This window comes from Lepidochelys olivacea (genome assembly GCF_965140295.1).
Source record: "Lepidochelys olivacea isolate rLepOli2 genome assembly, chromosome: 1".
In the NCBI taxonomy this organism is placed as follows: domain Eukaryota; kingdom Metazoa; phylum Chordata; order Testudines; family Cheloniidae; genus Lepidochelys; species Lepidochelys olivacea.
The window spans coordinates 297,453,151-297,466,636 of NC_140411.1; the positions used below are offsets into that span (position 1 = coordinate 297,453,151).

The following is a 13,486-nucleotide window of genomic DNA, read 5'->3' on the forward strand; positions in this document are numbered from 1 at the left end:
CAGTCCCCAGGCAACAGAATACAAAGCATTATATACAGAGTGCTTTGAAAGAAATCATGAATACTTATGCAAATACAAACTACTCAGGTTAGGCATGCAAGTTAAGCCCTTAATGCGGGGTTTTTTGAATCCACCTACATTGCAGCCTGAAAGCGATGTCCATTCTCTCAATGCTCCCAGATTGGTTTTGTGCACACAGTAGCTTCTGTTGAGATGCCGACTGTAGAAAAGATTAGTGTATCCATTGTGACCCATTTTAGGGGTGCAATTGTCAGGTTTTACACATGCAGCATAAATGGATATTTTTTTCCAAATGTAGACCATCAACTTTTACCTACAAGTATCAGAGTAAAGTGAAGTTGTTTTAAATTAGAGGATATCCCTTTGTGGCCTACACATCAAGAACGTGATTGACATTCAGACTAGAGAAAGCTGCAAAACAAGGATGATTGGAACTTCAGCAGTTGCTGCAGAACAAACTGAAATTTTCCCCTTGCTTTTATGTGATGTGATGATTTGGTTTCATGTCACTTTGTTCGTTTAGTTTTGCTTTCTTTTTAATTTTTTTTGTTATTGATGCCTAAATTTTCACTTGTGTCTCTGGTTAAAAATGGAGGCAATCAAAATCAGTGGACGCTTTTGAAGAAGAATGAAATCCTTGTCCCATTGAAGTAAATGGGAGTTTTGCTATTGACTTTAATGAGGTCAGAAGGTCATTCTATATGAATTAGGCTCATAGACTTTAAGGTGAGATGGGACCATCATGATCATCTAATCTGACCTGCACATTGCAGGCTACAGAACCTCCCCTATTCAGTCCTGAAATAGACCCCTAACCTCTGGCTGAGATACTGACAATCTGAAATCATGATTTAAAGACTTCAATTTACAGAGAATCCACCATTTACACTAGTTTAAACCTGCAAGTGACCCATGCCCCAATATGCAGAGGAAGGTGAAAACCCCCCAGGTTCTCTGCCAGTCTGACCCAGGGGAAAATTCCTTTCCCCATCTCAAATATGGCAATCAATTAGACCCTGAGCATCTCTGCAAAAACCACCAGCCAGATATCTGGGAAAGAATTCTCTGTAGTAACTCCAAGCCCTCCCCATCTAGTGTCCCATCAACAGCCATTGGAGAAATTTGCTGCTAGCAGTTGCAGGTCAGCTATATGCCATTGTAGGCAGTCTCATCATACCATGCCCTCCATAAACGTATCCAGATCAGTCTCGAAGCCAGTTAGGTTTTTTTGCCCCCTCTATTCCCCTTCCAGAACTTCACTCCTCTGATGGTTAGAAACATTCACCTAATTTCAAGCCTAAACTTGCTGAGGGCTAGTTTATATCCATTTGTCCTTGTGCCCACGTGGGCACTTAACTACAGTATTCCTCTCTCTTCCTGGTATTTATCCCTCTGATGTATTTATAGAGAGCAAACCTATCTCCCCTCAGCCTTCATTTGGTGAGGCTTAACAAGCCAAGCTCCCTGAGTCTCCTCTCATACGGTAGGTTTTCCATTCCCCAAGTCATCCTGGCACCTGTTCTAGTTTGAATCATCTTTCTTAAACATGGGAAACTAGCATTGCACACAGTATTACAGATAAGGTCTCACCAGAGCCTTGTATTCCCTGTCTCTACTGGAAATACCTTGCCTGATGGGACTGCATTAGCTTTTTTTCACAGTCGCATCACATTAGTGGTTCATAGTGATCCTTTGATCAACCAGGTCTTTCTCCTCTGTCACTTTCAACTGATACATCCCCAGTTTATAGCAAAAATTCTCTTTGTTAGTCCCTAAGTGCATGACCTTGAACTTTGCACTATTAAATCTCATTCCATTTCTATTACTCCAGTTTCAAGGTCCTCCAGATCTTCTTGTATGATATTCTTGTCCTCCTCCGTATTGGCAATATCTCCCAACTTTGTCATCCGCAAATTTTATCACGCTCCCACTTTTTGTGCCTAAGGTCAGTAATAAAAATGTGAAATAAGATTGGTCCCAAGACTGATCCCTGAGGAATCCCACTAGTAGCCTCCCTCCAGATTGACAATTCACCTTTCAGTATGACCTGTTGTAGTCTCCCCTTAACCAGTTCCTTATTCACCTTTCAATTCCATATTAATCCCCATCTGCTCCAGTTTAACTAATAATGTCCTGTGGAAATGTGGAACCGTATCGAATACCTTACTGAAATCCAGGTAGATTAGATCTACTGCATTTCCTTTTTCTTAAAAAAATCAGTAATCTTCTCAAAGAAGGAGATCAGGTTGGTCTGACGTGATCTACCTTTTGTAAAACCATGTTGTATTTTAACTCAATTACCGTTCACCCCTATATCTTTAACTATTTTCTCTTTCAAAAATTGTTCCAGGATTAGTATATTAGTATACAATAATGTATATTAGTACATTAGTATATTACAGATGGAATAAAACTGGAACCAGTTCTCCAAATCCCTTACTTGTAGATGAAATAGGTTTTTGAGCTGAACTTCCCCTGGCTTTGGTTTTGAAAAATTGAATTAGGCTCAAGTGTTTTTGAAAAATTACACCGTCTCTAGTTTTTGCCTTTCTATATGACACATTTTTACATGCCAGACATTTGGGAACATATTAGTAGAGGTTGGGAGAGGATGGCGGGGGAAGGAAAAATTGTAAAAGACAGGTAGCTCATGCTGCATTACAAGTTAGTATCTCATGTACCAATTCAAATAAAAATTCAAGTTTTTAAAAAATAAAGCATTCCCAGTGCAGAATCAAATAAGCATCGTAATATTGCAGTCTTTTATTGTAATAAAATTGGTTCATTTTATTCCATTTTTGGGTTTCATTACAATCATTGATACAGGAATGAGATTCATGAATTTGAATGCACAGTATTACACTTGAGAGTGTGTGCTGTTGTTTCAACTTCGTAAAGATTCTGCATGTTGATTGGCTTGCCATTCTATCTCATTTACCAAAAGAACCTGACCCTGCAAATCAGCTAGTTAGGTTAAAGAACAGCGTAAAGTAAATGTAGTGCGGTTACCTGTGTCCTTTGCAGACAGAAGGATTAAAAATCCGCGGTCAAAGCGTTCTTAGTCAAACACTGTAATCGAAAGAGGAAATGACACAATGTGAATATATGCTTATGTTACTGATTCCACCAAGGACTGGAAAATGGTACAAAATCAAACTAGCCTTATTACATTCTCCATACTGTTATACCTTGCAGCCCTCCTTCTTCCCTTACAAGCCACTAGAATTTAATTCAGATAGTTCAGCAAATTTTCACTTATGTGCAGAATTGATTTATAGCTATTAAAAGCTGATTGTATGCACATTACACTGAAAACACAGAGCTTGATTCATTAGCAAGTGTTCCTTAAAGGACTTTTTGCAAGAATTCTCTTTCAGCAGTTAGGTGCATATTGTAAGTTTAGCTCCAAATGGGGAAAAAAAGCAACAACCCAAACAATTGAAGACATACCATCTGTTAGGTGCAGCTACCTATTTATTTTAATAACTATCTATTTTTATTTTAGCCAAGAAAGCATCTACAGTAGGTTATTAGTCCTTAAACATTTTGTATGCAGTTTCTTGGCATTACTGAGGGTTGGTCAGCTGGGCTTCAATACTTCAGTTATAGAGCAGAAAATAACATCTCTACATCTCATGGGCCTGATCCTAACAGACCCTGAGCACCCCATGTGAAGAATAGAGTCCTCCACTTTAATATTTGTCTTCAGTGGGAGCTAAGGCTGCTCAGCACCTTGCAGGATTGGGCCATAATAGGAATATGGTACTTGGTCCCAACTTTATATTGCAAGTGGTTTGGGGAAAAAAGGCATTAAACTACCCATACAGTTAATGAATTGGCATCCTTATTGACCAGGATTAATATTGCATATTTAAAAAAAATCTCTGCTAACGGCACCATTTTTCGGTACTTTTGACAACTGGACTATCTCAAATCTAGTAATAGATCTTTCTCCATGGGCATTATTTTACTATAGGACATTTTCATTCTGTAGCCGCTAAATGGAACAATCTGAGACATGTAGCAGACTATGAAATTGAATCCTTTGGTGTGTTTCTTTTTTTTCTCATTGTCACTATAGAGTTTATTCTTGTAGAAATTGAAAACCGAGTGTTGTTAACACATATGGATTTATGAATTGTTATGAGGGGTCCAAATCTCTCTCAAATGCAATTGTAGTATTATAATAAAGTTAAACCCTTTATTCAGGTATCTCTGTCAGAAGTAATTTTCTCATACAAACTGATAGCTCTTACAGTTTACATACTTTGGGGCCCTAGACTCCAGTGATTTATACCTCTGCTTTAAGTAGATTTTTGTGAACTACACTAAAAATATGTGCAGCATAAATCTCCTATGTAAATTACATGAAATCACAAATTATTAATCTGGATTACACGAGAGAGTTCATTTTTCTATGGTTTTCAATGGACAGTGGTTTTCAAACTTTTTCATTTGCAGATCCCAAAAAATTTTTGAATGGAGATACAGACCCTTTTGGAGATCTTAGACACAGTCTGCGGACAGCCAGCGGTTTGTGGACTATGGGTTGAAAACCACTGCTTGAAGATATTTGGGGATTGTTAACATGTCTGAAAAGGTGCATATAATAAGGGGTTTTCATTAATTCATAAAAGTTTTACCTACCATGTTGAATAAATATTGGTACACAGTTAATTTTGACACCTGACAAAGTAATCTATCAAGTACTGACTTTCAGATTTTAAGGATAATCTAAATAAAAGATTTGCCTTATTTTATTAGAGCACTGTTCCAGTTGGGTCCAATATCCTAACTCCCTTAGGAGCACTATGAAAACTCTACTGGCTAATTTTGCCATATTGTCCATGGAATGGCAGTCCTCTTTGACCCCTGCACTGCTAAGCCTACACTGTGTTTTGTGAGACTTGATTACTTATATATTAGTTTCAAAAGAACAGATAGTTTCTCCAGTATAATCAGCACAAACAGACCTGCCCAGAGTAATGGTGCTTGGTGACCAGGAGATTGGCAGTTTCATATTCTGGGAGTTAAATTTAATTTTTGTCTCTTTAACATGTTGGGATTCAGAGCGTCCTAATATGGTCAAAAATATGTAATAGCACAAAGGTCCAAAGGAGAATCCCTTTGCCTATATTTGAGATTCAAGTAGAAAGCTGTGATGAAAGCCTATAGAGGCTGGGCATAACTCTTGTTCAGGAATGTGCCAGAATCATGTTTTGCAAATGAAAGGAGGCCAGAAACTGATTCACACTGGAGTCCCTTTGCCTTACTCAGGCAGCACACAGAAGAGTCGTACTGCTGCCTTAAATAGGCAACTGAGGATTCCCCCACTGGTCGGCATAGAGCTGGCAATATGTGCTCTGTGCCTTACCCTCCCAACATAGGTTGCGCGTCCCAGGTAGAAGGGCATGTGGTCAGAGCATGGGAGCAGGCAGTTACACTCAGTGCCCATGGTTTGTTTATTTACAAAAGGCCTGATCATCTGGAGCAATGGGTGTGTGAAGCTTCTTGTAACCCCAATGGGAGTTGTGGACACACGTGTGGAGGCAATCAATTGTGTGTATAAATGTGCGCGTATAGCATTGGGAGTTTTGGTCTCAAAATACTTTTTCCCCATCCATAATATATTCTCTCCTAATGTGCACATTATATTGATTTCACCAATATTTTTCTTCCTTTTATTAAAAGTTTTTTTTAAAATGTCAACTGTATAGACTATTTGCCCCTCTCTGCATGTGTAGAATGCCCATTTGTGTAGAATGCCCATTTACACTAATAGGTTTTCCTAGTTATTGTGCATTCAAACATCCCAAAGCAACAATAGACCCCTATGCAACCCCTGTCTAAAACAGAGCAATACGGGAAAGCCTGGAACACTGTCAGTCAACCAGAGTTAATATTGGACAGCACAAGCATCCTACTAGGATTTGCATGTTGTTCTATACCTTATTATTGTAATTATACACAAAAATATCAATTCAGATTTAGAATGACTGATCATACTTCCATTGAAGTCAGTAGCAAAATTTCCAGTGAGCAAAACCAGGCCCATAAACTTTGCAGGAAGTCTATAGAATTGCTAGAGGCAAGAGACAAGCAACATTACTTCAGTTGGTTTAATACATTAAATTTAGATACCTAAGAAAATTTCCATCCACTCCAGGTTAATAGAACAATTATTCTCTGGTCTGAACACACTCAGGGCTTGCTTCTGCCACCCACATTGAGTTGCAGCTTACTCCATTACTTTGAGACTTCTTGTAAGCTTTTCAGGGCAGAGATTCTTGTTTATTATTTGTATTGCCTAGGAACTCCAATCATGGATCAGGATCCCATTGTGCTCGGCATTATAGAAATACAGAACAAAATGTGTCTGTATGACGTGTGGCACTAAATAGGCCCCGATCCTAATTGGAATATATTTGTAGTATTAATGCTAAAATAATGGACCCCTAAGCATAAAAACTGCTGGCCTGACTGTCAGAGCTTCTGAGAACTGACAGCTGTCGTTAACTGCAGATAGGGTGGTGTGTGCCTTCCCCTTCTGAAAACTCTCACTGCTTGTATTTTTGTGCATCTTGATAGATGATTCTGTTGGTTTAACCTTAGGCTGGGGTTTTGCTTTTAGTTCTTCGGTCTTATCCTGCATTTCCTGTGTATCCTCCACTCCCAGTGGATTCAGTAGGAATTTTAAGTGCATTAAGAATTCGTGATTGTGGATGGAGAAGATATCCCATGTGTGTCTTTCCTTTTCCCCTCTCTATCTGTTGGAAATAAATTGTTTATATTGCTAGAAACTGTTAATGCAGTTAAGCCATCTTGTAGATGCAACCCTATGTCACTCCATTTTGCTAGTGTCCCAAGGCTAAAAATGAACATTTTGATGTAATTTCATTTGAGTTGCTTCATAATTTATTAATAGTTTCATTAAAATACCATGGATGTCTGCTACATACAGGGTGTTATATAAGCCACAATAGAAAAGACAAGAAATCATAAAAAAGGCATTTTAAAGGAAACTTTTTGCCTCTTGGGTACACCATGTTAAAGAAAAATGGACCAAATTTTAGCCTGGTATGAAAACCTGGATAAGTTTGGCTCAGATTTCTGTGGGTTATAAATTTCTGCATCTCCTCTATTCACATTTACAAAATATTTATTTTCAAAACAATAAACGTGTTTGTTTAGGGATGCAGAGTACAACTTTTATAGGTACCTCTTAAAGCTTAAAAACATGTTTCCAGAATAATGAGGTAAGCTTTTTGTAAGATTCCAGTATTGCCAACTGAGAAGTCAGCATTTACATTCCAGTTGGTTGTCTACTGCTGATGTCATTGCATTAGTGCTGCCTGGTCAAATTGCAAAGACAGGAAGCTTATGAATTGATTTAGATTTTACATGGTTGATTGCACGCTCTGATGAATTCGTTCTTTATATAAAATACATATCTTAAATATTTTCCTAGTAAAATGTATTATGAAAAACCTGCGAATTGTTGCTTCATTTTGATCATGTGACATCTTGTTCTCTAAATTTGGCTCTGTAGGACTCAAAGTTGGGCTCTTTGTACTCTGCTAACATTATGTGCAAATTAGAATGAAGATCTACCCCACACTGTACTGTTGTTGTTTGTGTTTGGATTTTTAACAATTTCATTTTTACAGTTAGTTTCTGGCAAGCATACACTCACATACATGTGTGTGTATATCAGCAAAATGCCCAACACTCATTTTGGCGATCTTTACAAATTTTATATTGAGAGGTTTCGAAAGTTGTGTTTTAATCCATTGATTGATAGCAAACCTTTTAAATTGAAAAAAAAACCCAAAAACCCGAGGAGTACTTGTGGCACCTTAGAGACTAACAAATGTATTTGGGCATAAGCTTTCATAGGCTAAAACCCACTTCATCGGATGCATGCAGTGGAAAATACAGTAGGAAGATATATACACACACACACACAGAGAACATGAAAAAATGGGTGTTGCCATGTCAACGGTAACAAGACCAATCAATTAAGGTGGGCTATTATCAGCAGGAGAAAATAAACGTTTGTAGTGATGATCAGGATGGCCCATTTCTAGCAGTTGACAAGACGGTGTGAGTAACAGTAGGTGAAAAATTAGCATGGGGAAATAGTTTTTACTTTGTGTAATGACCCATCCACTCCCAGTCTTAAGTAAAAACTATTTCCCCATGCTAATTTTTAACCTACTGTTACTCACACCTTCTTGCCAACTGTTTGAAATGGGCCATCCTGATCATCACTACAAAATATTTTTTCCTCCTGCTGATAATAGCCCACCTTAATTGATTAGTCCTGTTACAGTTGGCATGGCAACACCCATTTTTTCATGTTCTCTGTGTGTGTGTGTGTGTGTGTGTGTGTGTGTATATATCTTCCTACTTTATTTTCCACTGCATACATCCGATGAAGTGCGTTTTAGCCCACAAAAGCTTATAGCCAAATATATTTGTTAGTCTCTAAGGTGCCACAAGTACTCATCTTTTTTTGCTGATACAGGCTAACACGGCTGCCACTCTGAAACCTTTTAAATTGAGTAAACCTTCTGTAAAGAGCCGCTCTTTTTAAACAAAATTAATTGTCCTTTGATACCATGCAAGCTCATTTTTATAGAAGCCATAAGACCAAGGTTCAGGTCTCACAAGACAGCTTAGGCTCATATCCAGTGTTGACATTTTATGTGGTAAAGTTCAGGAGAGCTGCATTGTTAGGGGTGCCATACTTTGGATGAGATATTAAAGGTACCATCTGTCCATCTATGGAGAGGTAAAAGAGCCTAAGGTACTTACTTAAAAAGAACAGAGGATAGCACTCGTGTCCTAGAAAATATATCCTCTTTCATTAAAACAGGCTCTGATGTCCAGAGCTGTGTGTAAGCTATTATTGACCGTAATATTATGGCTGTTCTTGCCTATTTGTCACTGTACTACTAATATGTAACTAGTTATTTTGTAAGGTCTTTGGATTTAGAGTGCTCTTTAAAACCAGAGTCTATTCTTAATGATTTTCTGTTTCTTTTTTAGATACTTCAAGAAATGTAAAAGCATCCCCAGAGACAGCTGAAATCTTTTTTCAGAAGTTAAGAAATAAATATGAATTCACAGTTTTGGTGACTCTAAAACAAGCCCATTTAAATTCAGGTGTTATTCTTTCTGTTCATCATTTAGATCATAGGTAAGTACTGCCACCTGTATTTCCTGTATTATTCATATACTACTAAATACAAATGCATGCCTTAATTAAATCAGAAAAATAAGCTCAAGAAAATGACGTAAGGTTTGTTGTGCAGAAGATCACTTTGAAGCAGCTATAGTGTAAGGAAACACGCACTATGCAAATTCATAGATATTCACAAATCTAAATCTGCCAACAGAATGTGGAACAACTGTCACTCTTTAAATGTCTCCTGCTGCTAAGGGCATAAAAAGCCATTTTGCTGTTGTTGGTCATAACATTATATGCCAGATACCCAGATGGTGTAAATAAGCATTGCTCCATTGTAGTCAATAGAGCTATACCAATTTACACCAGCTCTGGATCTGCCCTATAACTGTAATAGTTAACTAGCTGGCTCGTAAGTTTCTAAAGATAGTAAAAATTTCCTCTGGGTTATGGACATACACCTATAAAAACTGGCACAGTAGTTTGTAAAGAACACGTTTTAGGTTTGAAAGACATGAAGCATTTGAGATTTAATTCTTTCTGACAGTATAATCATTGTTTGAGATACAGAAGGGATATTCTCTGTTTTCTGTACCAGCTATAGCTACTGAAGCTAGCCAACCTCTGGTTCTATGAAAGGGTAAGAAGGAATTTTAAAAACCTGTAATTTTTTTCTGAATAAATTAGTCATCACCCCGGCAACAGACCTTCTCTCCCTCCAGTGTGTGAACCATTACTTTTTTTTCTGATATATTACTGTAACGCTTCCCTACTTGATAGTTGTGCTATTAAATGAAACAGTCATGTGTGTATATATATGATTGTAAAGAGGCTGATTATAAAGGAAACACTTTCATAATAGGATTACTGTTACTGGAAAACCGGTATATTACTAAATACAAGGGATCAGATTTCAATATCATAGGAGCAATTCTGCTTCCCTTTCTTTTCCAAACAGTCCCAAAACTTGGAACTAATTTGAGGTTTACATTTTTTTTTTATTAACTACCCATCTCCCCCATTGTAGCAGGACCAGCTGTCGCCTGAGTGCTTCCTCATGGTCTGGGGTCGCCCTGTGGTGCTCTGCCTTAATTTTCCCTCTCAGGTAACCCAAGGACTGTATGCTAGGCTCTTTTGCTTCAATAATATGCCTCCTGTTCTCTTCCCCACCCTTCAGTTTTAGTACTTCCTCATGTATCATGTCCATCATTTGTTTGCAAAATTTCTCTGGATAGCAATCATGTCTTATGTTTGTTTCGGGAGGTGCCTAGCACACCTTTGGATAATTAAATAATAATGATAATGAAAAGGATGTGTGTGTTCATCTAGGCCAATGAAGGATAATAATGTTATAAACAACAGTCAGCACAGATTTGTCAAGAACAAATTTTGTCAAACAAACCTGATAGCTTTCTTTGACAGGGTAACAAGCCTTGTAGATGGGGGAAGTGGTAGATGTGTTATATCTTGACTTTAGTAAGGCTTTGGATACTGTCTCACTTGAAATACAACCTAGATTGAGCTACTATAAGGTTGTGTATAACTGGTTGGAAAACGGTTCCCAGAGAATAGTTATTGGTGATTCACAGTCAAGCTGAAAGGGCATATCAAGTGGGGACCCAAAGGGATCAGTTCTGGTCCGGTTCTGTTCAATATCTTCATCAATGATTTAGATAATGGCATAGAGAGAACACTTACAAAGTTTGCGGATGATACCAAGCTGGGAGGGGTTCCAAGTGCTTTGGAGGATAGGATTAAAATTCAAAATGTGCTGGACAAACTGGAGAAATGGTCTTAAATAAGTAGTATGAAATTCAATAAGGACAAATGCAAAGTACACCACTTAGGAAGGAACAATGAGGTGCACATATGCAAAATGGGAAATGACTGCCTAGGAAGCAATACTGCAGAAAGGGATCTGGGGGTCATAGTGGATTACAAGCTAAAGATAAGTCAACAGTGTAACACTGTTGCAAAAATAAACAAACGTTCTGGGATGTATTAGCAAGAGTGTTGTAAGCAAGACACGAGAAGTAATTCTTCCATTCTACTCCACACTGATTAGGCTTAAACTGGAGTACTGTGTCCAGTTCTGTGTGCCACATTTCAGGAAGGATGTGGACAAATTGGAAAAAGTCCAGAGAACAGCAACAAAAATGATCAAATGTTTAGAATACATGACCTATGAGGGAAGATTGAAAAAATTGGGTTTGTTTAGTCTGGAGAAGAGAAGACTGAGAGGGGACATAACCGTTTTTATGTACATAAGAGGTTGTTACAAGAAGGAAGGAGAAAAATTGTCCTCCTTATCGTTTGAGGATAGGGCAAGAAGCAATGAGCTTAAATTGCAGCAAGGGGGTTTCAGCTGGACATTAGGAAAAACTTCTGTCAGGGTGGTTAAGCACTGGACTAAATTTCTCAAGGAGATTGTGGAATCTCCATCATTGGAGATTGTTTTTAGAACAGGTTAGACAAACACCAGTCAGGGATGTCTAGATAATACTTAGTCCTGCCCTGAGTGCAGGGGACTGGACTGGATGACCTCTTGATGTCCCTTCCAGTCCTATGATCCTACGATTGTTCCATACATTATATCTTCAATTGCTTTGTCCAGTCTAGTTTTAAATATTTCACCGCTTCCCTTGGGAGAATATTCTACAACCTAATAGATCTTTCTGTCAGGAAGCTATAACAATGGATTCTTAAATGATGGGACCTAATTCAGTGGCCACTAAAGTCAATGGGAGTCTTTCCTTTGACTGCAATGGGCATAGGATTGGGCTCAGCACAAGCATACACAAGTAGAATTTGTGAACATAAAATTGGATGTTTGCTAAAGCTTATAATATATATTGTTCACAATATTAGGAAGTAAAAATATTATAAATGCATCTTAGTGATATTTGACTTGTGTTTAATTATACTGAAGTGAGGAATGACTTAATTTAGTACAGTATTGATGAAATTGAGATTAAGGCTAGCACCTTTAAATCTCATTAAGTATCTTTTATGGTTTTGATATTTTTTATGAATGACAATAAAGGTAATTGAATGTATGAGTTAAAAGGAAACATTTATTCTTGATAAATGTAGACTACTGCTTCTTCACTATCAGATTTTAATTTCTCTTTGCAGCCCCCTCCTCCTTGTACAGAGACTTGTCTTTAACAGGCCATAAATTCTTAAACAACTTTTAGCGAACTCTCTCTGTCATACAAATGTTCACAGTCGGAAGGAGAAGTAACCATGTAAGACATGATTCTCCACTCCACTTCATCAGCTTTACATTGCAGATTATGATTATGATTATTAATTATTAGTTATATTATCATAGTGCCTAGGAGTCCCAGTCGTGGACCAGGACTCTATTGTGCTGGGTGCTGTAAAAAGATGGTTATTGAAGTCAAAAGAATTAAACTGGCATCAAACCGGGGCAGAGGAGAATCAGTCCCAGACCGTCTTCATTTTTTACAAAATTCTGTACCATCACTCACCTCTTTGCAGAGATCAGAGTGGAACACCTACAGGCTGGCAAGGGAGAATGGAGTTGGAGACGGCCAAGGGAAATAAATAATCCGTTAATCAACAGGAGTGGCTTTGTCCATTTTTTAAAAATTTATACAAAAATTCTGTTTGTTAATAAACTTTTTCCTTTCATTGAGATGGCAAATGAAAAGAGAATTTGAAGAAATAGAGAGAGGCATGTTTTCTGTATTAATAATTTAGGAAATATGTTTAGATATCTTTTCTAAACATAAACCACACTAACACGCACAGGTCCAGAGCCTCCACTGGGGTAAATCAGTGCCGCCACAGTGACATGCTGATTTACACTGACTGTGGATCTGCCCCAATTGTTTATTACCATTTGATTTTGATTTATTTTTTCTTTAGACATTTTAGATGGTTTTCTTGATTTATTCCATCCTATCCAGTCCAGTGTTGTTTTTCAACTTTTTCTTTTCTCTTTTGCCAGTACTATTTTGTAGGACACCACTTCTTAGGACTTCTAGAGTGGGTCCAGTCCTACAAGGTTCTGCATACTTCCTGAGAGATGCTGACTGCCCTCATCTACTATTGAACACTATGGAAACTAAGGGCACTCAGCACCAGACAGGATCATTCCCACTGTGATCTCACTCTTGCACCTCCATCTTGCATTTGGATTCATGTGGCTGAATCCTTAAGCCTGTACAATCCCATTGACATCAGTGGGGCTTCATATAAACACAAGCCTCTACCTGTGTGGATCTGAATGCAAGATCAGAGCTACTT

At 37.9% G+C, this 13,486-nt stretch overlaps 1 protein-coding gene across 1 annotated transcript in view; it reads left to right on the top strand.

Moving 5' to 3' along the window:
• The window catches only part of NELL2 (neural EGFL like 2), a 242,198-nt gene that overhangs the window by 20,262 nt on the left and 208,450 nt on the right, over positions 1 to 13,486 (top strand). The window contains exon 3 of the mRNA XM_084639619.1: positions 9,073 to 9,223. Coding sequence (XP_084495745.1) covers positions 9,073 to 9,223 — 151 coding nt within the window. The remainder of the gene's footprint in view (positions 1 to 9,072; positions 9,224 to 13,486) is intronic.